The sequence below is a fragment of the Centropristis striata genome, chromosome 9, assembly GCF_030273125.1.
Source record: "Centropristis striata isolate RG_2023a ecotype Rhode Island chromosome 9, C.striata_1.0, whole genome shotgun sequence".
Lineage (NCBI taxonomy): Eukaryota > Metazoa > Chordata > Actinopteri > Perciformes > Serranidae > Centropristis > Centropristis striata.
Window position 1 is genome coordinate 17,693,671 of NC_081525.1, and position 10,275 is coordinate 17,703,945.

Below are 10,275 nucleotides of genomic sequence, written 5' to 3' on the forward strand. Positions count from 1 at the left end.
AACATTTTAAATTTTCATTTATGCAAGTGGCAGAGTCAATCTAATTTGAGAGTACTTTATGGTATGTGGCTTGTAAATGTATTTTGTCACAGAAAAAAATACATAGGAGTAGTCATTTAATAATATTCAGCATATTAAATTAACCCTCCTGTTATGTTCGTTTCTCAGGAACAGCAATAATGTTCGTGGGTCAGTTGTCATTTGCCATCATTTGTCAGTTGCCATTTTCATTTTATATGTTTATTACAATTATTAAGCCAAGCAGAAGAAGTTTCATTTTTTTTTTTTTTTAGATTTTCAAACTTTTAAATGGGTCAATTTGACCAGCAACATAACAGGATAGTTTAACTTGAAAAGAATATATTGTACGTCAGTGCTTTTTATTCAACGCATACACAAATGTTTGAAGTAACTCCCTAAGAACCAACTGTACCTAAACGCCTCATGAGTGCACACCTCATCTACGTGGTCCCGTCACCCAATCCAGGCCTGTGATTGGCTGTTGTAACGACTACCACGGTACCGATTGGTTGTGAAACGAAGCTGGAAATCAGGAAGCTAAAAAAAATTCTTGTCAACTCAAGTGCTCGTAAGCCCCAGCCTCACATTTCTCGTGTTATCCTCGCCAACATTACGGTTAGAAAACGGGTCTTTCCTGGTACCCACTGAAAGACCAAAATGGGGTGCTTCTTTTCGAAAAAATCCAAAAGAAAGTCCGCCGAAAAAGATGAACATACGCCGACAACAACGACGGTAGAAACTACGACGACAAGCAACGCTGTTCCCCTTGGCAACAACACCGACGAGGCACCGAAGCAGTACAGCTGGGACAAGAGAGAGAAGGTGGGACCTGAGAAAAAGTGGTAACATAAACTCATAAACGGTGAAAAGGGGAAGTATATTTTTTACAGGCTATGGTCTTAACCAACAAAACCTAGCTTGCTTGACCGCTTAACGTCTTTTAACTTGTCAGATAAGTCGCTTCCAGGTAGCTAACGCTACTGTACAGCCTGCAAGAGGAGCTACTTTGTACACAATTTACCTGCTTTATAGATGAAAATATCGCCAGGTTTTGTGTATCAAAAATGTTTAGCTGCCCTCTACGATGTGATTACCGGTGTCAGTGACCCTTTCGTACCAGTCAGTCACGTCCCCTTATTGTGGATATTTGTATTTCTAACCTGATTTCCTGCAACTGCGAGGGTAAACGAGCACTGTTTGCGTGCTGAGATTCATTGCGCAGCAGCATTATATCACCGCACCCAGTCTTAAAATATTCAGCTCCATATGTTAACTGTTACTTAACTAGCCAGAGGATGCATGCAATGGATTATATGTTGACAACACTCAACATATGTTTTAGGGTCAAAGCCTCGCCCTCGCTCTCTTTCTCACACTATGTATCCTGCATTATCTCATTATGGGATTACAACACACTGTTCCTCAGCTGACCACACTTAATTTAGCTTGTTCAGACTTTATAGGCGTTCACTAAGCGGTGGTTCAACTTCCGATTTGACTCATGGGATGTTGCACCTTAACTCTGGTCTACATAATGCACTACTTGGTGCAGTATCCGGTTGTGTTGTCTTAAAATAGCTTAACTAGTATATAAGTTAAGTGATCAAATGTCAGTCATGCATGGAAAAAAACCCCAATTGTAATGTAAGTGAAACACAAAGATAAGTAGATACCATGCACAATTGATAAGCATATTTAAGAAACTTATTAATGACTTACAAAAATATCAATATGGTTATTGGATGATGGAGGAAATATATCCAATACAGGTTTGGCTCAAAAAAGGTTATTTGGTACATCTCTCTCTATACAAGCGATCCTATGGGTGCTGGTAATAATTTTCGCTTTCATGTTCCTTGAAACTGCTTGAGGTTTAGCTAATATGTTGTGTTATCCTGTTTTGTCACCCCTCTGAAGAATGCTGACACAAAAGATAATTTTGGTTGTTTAAAGCACATTAGAAACGTATTTAATATGATGAAGAACTAAACTAATTTGTGTACTGTATTTGCTGTATACAGCCTTACTGATATGGGATTTTTGAGACCGGAGAAAAATTCACAGATTAATTCACAGATTCACAGACATATGGCAGCTAATATTATGAATTTTTGAGCTAGAAAGAAAATACCCATTCCTATATGGACTCAGATTTTGCACCAATATGGCTATCCAAAGGTACACAGATGGCTGTTTTCTTAAAAAATACCTTTCTTAAGGAATATTTATACAATGTATTAGATTGTGAACCACATCGCCATCTTTGAAAAAGTAGTTTTACACCCTATTACCTGTTTGTTGATGATTTGCAGCCATCTGTAGGTGATAGGGGACTGATCGTAAAGTTTTTCAAGGGTTCTGCTGGACAAATTGCATGACGATGACACAGTTTCCAAATCATCTCAAGCATCGTTTACTGGATCATATGTTTTGTAAAAAATTGTCATATCGGTGCATATTGGACAACACAGAGGCCTATACCCATAGATACATATATGTCTTTAATAGGCCAATATCGGCAGTAGATATCAGCCGACTGATATATCATTCTTCCCCATGTACTGTATATAATATGCAATTTACCATTAGTGTAAGGGGTTGGAAGTACTTAAAATTGTACTGTGAAAATGCTTGAAAAGTGCCTGAAATATATAGATTACACTCATCCAGTCACCTTTCTCTTTGCTCAGGTTGATCCCAAAGACTACATGCTGACAGGGCTCAAAGATGTCACGGTGGGCCGTCTGCCTGACAAACTGAACGGCCAACAGTTTGTCATTCAGGAGTGTGAGAACTGCAACATCTACGTGTTCGACCACTCGGCGACTATCACTATCGATGACTGTGTCAACTGCCGCATTTTCCTCGGACCTATCAAGGGCAGTGTGTTCTTCAGAGACTGTAAAGACATCAAGTGTGTGGTAGCGTGTCAGCAGTTTCGCACACGAGACTGTAAAAAGATGGAGGTGTTCTTGTGCTGTGCCACTCAGCCCATCATTGAGTCATCTACAGGGATGAAGTTTGGCTGCTTTCAGTACTTTTATCCCGAGCTGGCCTTTCACTTCAAGGACGCTGGGCTCAGCATATTCAACAATAACTGGAGCAACATCCACGACTTCACGCCGGTGTCTGGAGAGAACAACTGGAGCTTGTTGCCAGAGTCTTCAGCTGTACTGGATTATGTACCAACTCCAGACCCTGAGTCTGAATTCAAGTCGGTTCGAATCTCCACTGACCCCGGACGCAGCATTGTGCCTTTGACAAAGGGAGGAAGGCGTAAGGACAGTGATGAGTCCTGCCTCTTTGTTTTCTTCGCTGGAGACTACACCACTGCAAATGCCCGCAAACTGATTGATGAGGTGAGAAGAATGAAAAGAACCAGAGTGTGTGAGGAGGTTTCTCTCCACACCATTGGTTATGAAGTGCGAAAAAAAAGGAGGAAGTGTTTTATTTTTTACTTAGGAGTTTACTTAATGATAATAAACTGATAAAGGTTAGGGTGCAGTCAGCCATGCTCTCTCTAACTGTGCTATAAAAGCCCAACAAGTGTTAACTATCACAGCCTGCAGCCTTTTATGCAAAGAAACAGAAGTTTAATGAAGAAATAAAGCTAAATATTGAGGACATCAAGCTTTAGGACAAATCCAAAACAAGTAGTGCAATCCGAAGCTGCTTATCAGCCAAATGAAGTTGCATCATCACTAAAGTTTACATCATGGTCATTAAATAAGAAGGTTAAGAGATGATATCTTCGTCTTATCAATTCACCTGGTATTTCTTCTGATATGTACAGAGTTTAAAATGCAGCCTTCTCATCAACTGAGGCACTCTCACATATACTGTCCTATTCCATTAATAAGTAGTTACATATAACTATTTTAATTATTTTCATACATGTAGTGTTCTCTTATAATAACTAATTCTGTTGTTGAGCTGATTTTGAACTAAACTGAAACTAGAAAGCTGCATGTAAAATGCTAAGCCACCATGCTAAGCTGGCTGTGCTGCTTCTTATACATTCCAGTGATGTTTGTGTTGTTGCCAAAATATGCATTACTCTATCACAAAAGCATGAGACTGGATCCACATGTGGGACGGTGAAGTAGTCTGGTTGCAATCCAGTTTATCTCCTCTGTGAATAGGTATATACATGCAGGTCTACGGCAAACTTTGAATTTTTATTCTACAATGTTTTTTTTAATCTAATTTTTGCAGGCGATTGCTAAAGGTTTTGTGCTGATCCAGACGAAGGAAGTCTCAATGCGGCCTGAAGATGTGAAGAGAGTTTTTCAGAACAGTGCAGAGGATCTCGTGGAGTGGATCACCAAAGGTAACTTTCTTTTTTTGTGTGATCTTTTTGTTTTGTTATTCAAAAATATCTGCAGCTGCTCAGGAACTCAGCAGGGTATGGTAGATCTTATCTGATAAAGTAGTTTCATGAGCGTACAGCTATAGCTTGTTTGTACTTCAGGGTTCCTACACGTGCTGGAAATCCTTAAAAGCACTTTAAGATTTAAAAAGAGCTGGATAAAGTGCTTGAAACTGCTTGTAGGTGTTATAGGATGCAAAGTCTACCTCCAAACATCACCTTTCTGTAGAAGGCTGTCAGGAAACATTTAGTATTCAATGAAATAATCAGTATACTGTTTAATTATGTAATTTAAACATGTTAGATGCCAGAAAAGCTTGAAAATACACCTTGAAAATACTGAAAAAGTTCTTGAATTCGACTTTGGGAAATGTGCAGAATCACTGAAACGTATATTTGCATTAGATTAGAGTATCATGTTTTGTTTTACTACACGAGAGCGGAATAAAACAAGCACTGTGTGTCTTAAAATTCCAAAACTAGTAAAGAGAGTCTGTTTGTAATCCCCAATTATCCACAAATAATGCTAATGAATATTTTCTTAAGTAGGCTATAGCAAAATCTGCTCTGTTTCTTTGAGCTTCCTCTTTCACTACTTAGAAGCAACTTTATTCACTCTCAGACCACAGACCACATTTTCCAGAAGCTAAAAAAGACTTGGCCAACATGCTCACATGACTTTGATGATGACAACATCGCTGGCAGTTTTCCTGCTTCATTGTGATACACATTGCAGAATCAACTGAATCAACATTCACATTCGATTGTGATTAGTGGAAATTTGTTGGATCAATGCTTCTGGAAAATGCTTTTTTACATTTGCAAGGTAATGCTTGAATTTGAACATACGCCTTGACAGCTTTATTTTCAACAACATCTTGTGTTTCATCTCCACCATCACCCATGTAAACCAAAAATCCCAAACAAACCAATCACCATATTAACATACTTAGGAAATTTGAAAGCATTAAAGGAGAATTTGGGTATTTTTTAGCCTGGACTTTTTTTCCCATGTTTAAGTTAAAACTGATAACAATTTTTGAAATTAAGACACTTGGGTACACAATCTGAGCCTGTCAATGGCAATAACAAGCGCTTTTAGTGGACACACATTGTAGCTTGTTTTATGGCTGCCACCTGCAGCTCTCTCATTTAATACAGGGACAAACAACATACAATCATTTTCATTTGTCCTTTATTTATTTCTCAAGGAATCATTGAGGGCAACCCCTCATTTATTATGATGTCAAGAGTACAGATAGAAAATAATGAAGAACAAACAACACAGACAAAACGGTAGAACACATTAAAAACAGAGAAAGGCAGAGTTATTGGTTATCATAGTTTAAACTGGCCCATAGTTATAATTGTGTTGAGTTTGAGTGAATGTTGTAAGATGTTCCATGCAGCAGAAAAACTGAAAGCAGTTTTTCCAAATTCAGTGTTTGTATCAAACTTAATATAAACAGCTGGTCAAATACAAAAAAAGGCCAATATACATTAACTGCTGTGGATATAAAGGAATTCTGCAAACATTATGTTTTGTAGTTGCATTTATAGAAACAATTAAGATGTAATGGTGAAGGCTTCAGTTTAGGTACCTTAAAGTGCTTGGATTTTAGACTGAAAACGCTGTATGAACCCTGAATAGGATTCAGGACTGTTGTTGTGCTGTGTGTGACTTTCATATGTTGCTGCTAAAGGTCCTGTTATTGCCCTGGAGTTGAGCGGTGACGGAGTTGTGGAAGCCTGCAAGAACATCGCTAATGAAGTGTTCAGTGGGACCAAGGTAATTGTACTGTAGTTGTGTCTTTTCAAGTTTCATAAATCAGCTTCCTTTCATAAAAAAAATAATCAAACCTTTGCCTTTTTTCCCCGCAGGTTTTCGTCTCTGACAACAAAAATACGTCATCTCGAGATGTGGACAACTTCTTCAACTTCGCTGACATGCAGATGGGCTTGTGAAGGATTAAGTATCGAAACAAACTGCTTGTCTATGAATCTTATCTTCTAATTCACCCTGCCGCCGTCCAACTTGGGTTGAGTATGAGCAGCGTTTGATTATTTGCCTGTTTCTGTCCTTAGAAATTAGACCGCAATGAAAAATATTACGGATTGGGTTTGATAAAGCCTTGGATAAAACCGTTTATGAACCATGAGTATACAGACTAAAATTCACCCCTCTATCATATAAAACATTAGCTGTAAACCACTTAACATCCATCAGTTGCTAAGAGTGCTGTGAATATTTATAATTCTATGAATGTATTTAGTATTTTTGTTGCTTTCATCGATTGTGAATGTAGCTCTATGCTGTAAATGTCAGTCATTTTAATTTAAAGCTTTGTTTTTCTTTACTGTATGAAACGCAGTGGAAAAAACATGAGCACACGAATGCCTGAGGGGAAATATTTTATATATATATTAATCATATTTTTATTTCTTACAAGGATTTATTTGTGTATGTGGATTAGATAATGGACTTGTTTAAAGATGTGTATATTTGAGACATGCTGTGTAGACGATAACTACATCTTTACTGATATCTTAGGCCAAAGTTGAATTGTGTTGTGCTGTTCATGTAGATGAACCGATCCGTTTACACTAAACTGTGTAAACACTTGTAAACTTGCTGGGTTTTTGATGTAGGCAACTCATGTGATCATTTTTATTTTTTTATGTTTGTTTTATACTCTACTGAATGTTTTTGTATGGACACAAATTAATGTTCTTTATCATCATTTATAGTAAAAGTTTCATTACGTGTGACTTCATTTTGTTGTAAAGTTTTTACTCTTGTACTGAAAAAAGCAGTGTGTTACAGTGATACTGGGTGGAATTGAGCCAATATAGGAAAGAACAGTCTATAACCAGAACATGTGGTTATCTGTCTCCCTGAGCTAGTCATCAGCAAAACAATTTGGTTTTTAGGTGGCAACACAGTGAAGGGAAATATTCTGTTTCCGCTTTGTAACCTGATCAACCTGTCGTTTTTTGTAAAGAGCTCTTTTCTTTATGAGCAATTTTACATTTTGAACAAGCTGTAAATAGTAACCCCCCTCATGTCTGACTGCACAGAAACTGAAAAAAAAGTTCTGACTATCACTCACCAAGGTTGTGAATCACTCCCGAAGTTGTTATTATAGAAGCACGGACACATTAAAGAGACTGGTTTAATGTTTCGAATGGAAAAACACTCCTACTAGCATTTTTCTGAAGCAGGGTGAATCATAGATTTTTATGGTAGACTTGATGAACAATGTGCGGTCTTCCCCTGTGGACGGTTAGTACTTTCCCTCCAGCCATTTACCTTACAGCCACCTACTTAAAGGTACAGTTCACCCTCGAACCAAAACCAAAACCAAAAAATATACTCACACTCAAAAACTACTCACAGCAAGGTCTGGGGATTATGGATTGGCAATGTGGACATTGCTGTTGATATTTTCAAATGTATTTTCTTGGCGCTTTGAGCAGATCAAGCAAAGTGCGATCTAATCCCATTATATTTGAGAGACGGCAGACATCTCTATGGCCAATATCTCCAACACTTGGGCACTCGCACCAAAACAATCTAGACTGATAAATAGCACTACAGGTAATAGGAAAATTAGGCATTGCTTGTTTTTAGGATAAACTGTTCCTTTAAACAGCATTTCCATAAGCTATTGCTTGTTCCAGTCAATGGCTTCCAGAGTGACTTTGAGTCTTTGTTGGGGCCCATACATTAATCATTTATTAGCAACAAATTACAGTTTTAGTTCAATTTAACCTGATATATCATACTGTTTTGTACAGTTGCCTTTTAAGGAATTATACCTAGGGTACTTCTTGTGATGCACTTTGATATTTGTAAATCTTTTGTACTTGAGCATACAGTTTTTGTAGAGCAGTTATGAATGCACATTTGCCTGTAATTTGTTATTGCTACTCTTAAAACAAATGACACCCTGTCTTTAAAAAAAAAAACATCAGAGCCACATTAAAAGCTGTAGAATACCTTGAAAGCAAACTGGTGACTGAGTGTTTTTTTAATATCAGCCTTGTAGCACCCTATAATGTAATAATTTCCTGATAATGTAATAACGCCTGAAATATTGTAATAACATTTTTACCGATAATGGTCAAATTAAGTTTGACAATACCTTATTACTTGTGAAGTTACTGCATTATTGATAGGCCTGTCACGATAATTACTGTATCAACTTATTGTTCCATTTAGAAAAGTGGCCACGATAGGTATTTTTGGGTCTCAATATATTGTCATTTACATGCGTGACTTTTTGTGCTTTTTGTGTTGTGTTTAAAGTAATGCTGCAAATGTTTGACAGGCCGAAAAAAAACTATATTTCCCAAGCAGCCATTCCAGCTGTTAATATGTTATTTTAATAATAACATAATATAATACATAATGTTTGTGTGCATTTTTTGTTAACAGAGCCTGAAAGTCTATTTTATTTGTTTTTAGTTGTAGTTGATTTATTCATGTTTTATTTATCTAGGATATTTTAATATTTGTTTTCCACATTTCAATTCCAATGTTTCATATTCTCAAGATTTAAAAAGTCATTGCTGTGGAAAAGGATGTACTTATTATGCTCTAATTTCGTTATAAAACTAAAACAACATCGATACAACAATACTATCGTTTATCGGATAGTTTCTGGGAAAATATATCATCCTATGTGTTATTGTGACGGGCCTATGAACATGTGCAGATACGCAGGGACATGCAACTACACCATCCAACTACAGTATCAGTCAGGATATTTTATTACATTATTGGTGAAGTTATTATTTAAATGGGTTTTATTACATTTTCGTTCAAGTTAAGTGCAAATTTTATTACATTTTCAGGCGTTATTACATTATCAAGAAATGATGACATTATAGGGTGCTACAAGCCCGTTAAACACCGTTGAGGACTTTATTGTGCTCATCAGTGGCGGTTCTACACAAGAACCCTGCTGTGGCCCCTGTGTCAAATAAATAATAAAATGATAAATTTTTAACAATGAACGACAGAACAATTCTTATCTATTTTTTGTTTAAACAATATCTCATTGTGCACAAAGGAACCCAGAATGTGTACATTGTATAATAGTTTAATTGTGCGATAAAAGCTTGTGTATTTAAAAAAAAGATCATTCTCACTGTACTGCCCTTTCAAAATAAAAAAGTACTTGTGCACAAAAATAATTGTTATTGTTGGTAAGTCTCATTGTTTTAATCAATGTATTTGTATCTTCCAAATATACTTAAATTAGATTTTTAAATAAGCTAAAATAAAGGTTTTGAATGCTTAAATATCATCTTTGCAGTTTTTTTAATGTGCCCCTCTGACTAAACACTGGTCCCTCCTTGGCCCCCACAGTAAAATTGGTCTAGAACCGCCACTGGTTATGACATTATCAGGAAATTATTACATTATAGGCTGTTAAACCTCTGAAGTCCAGGAGATTTTGGTTCAAATTTGTCAACTTTCTATGCATTAATTTCTGTCTCTGTTTAGCATCTTTCAGTCCGTCCTTACATCACATGCAAGGTTCCTTTCTCTCGACAAACACTTGGCTATCAGTCTGATCTTTCATTTTTTTTAAATTAACAAAGTATAAAGCTGCCAGGAACCCAAAATACAAACAAAAGACACCGCTTTCTATGGAAAAGTACCTTTTTTTTTTTTTTTTTTTTTTACCATTTATACACACAAAAACAGCAGAAAAAAATTATAAATAATAAAACTACAAAACAGTCTATTTGCATGTAAATTAAACATATTAACAGTTTTCATTGTAGAAAGAAAATTCACATTTTAAAAATGGTCTAGAAACATAAATAGCACATTGTGAAAGCTCCTATGATTGCCCTTTCAACTGGCTTTCTCA

The 10,275-nt window shown here is 36.5% G+C and overlaps 1 protein-coding gene across 1 annotated transcript; it reads left to right on the forward strand.

Annotated features, from left to right (window-relative positions):
* The first annotated feature begins 546 nt into the window (after positions 1 to 546).
* On the forward strand, positions 547 to 7,164 carry rp2 (RP2 activator of ARL3 GTPase). Its single transcript, XM_059341622.1, has 5 exons — positions 547 to 843; positions 2,712 to 3,380; positions 4,237 to 4,351; positions 6,094 to 6,179; positions 6,272 to 7,164. Exons 1-5 carry the CDS (start codon positions 679 to 681, stop codon positions 6,353 to 6,355), a joined length of 1,119 nt encoding a protein of 372 aa, XP_059197605.1. The 5' UTR covers positions 547 to 678; the 3' UTR covers positions 6,356 to 7,164.
* The last annotated feature ends 3,111 nt before the right edge of the window (positions 7,165 to 10,275 follow it).

Bases quoted from the DNA above. Each gene is read 5' to 3' on its own strand.
- rp2 (XM_059341622.1), top strand. From the start codon at position 679: ATGGGGTGCTTCTTTTCGAAAAAATCCAAAAGAAAGTCCGCCGAAAAA. The intron at 844-2,711 runs GTGGGACCTGAG...CTCTTTGCTCAG, and splicing joins GCTGGGACAAGAGAGAGAAG to GTTGATCCCAAAGACTACAT. The intron at 6,180-6,271 runs GTAATTGTACTG...TTTTCCCCGCAG, and splicing joins AAGTGTTCAGTGGGACCAAG to GTTTTCGTCTCTGACAACAA.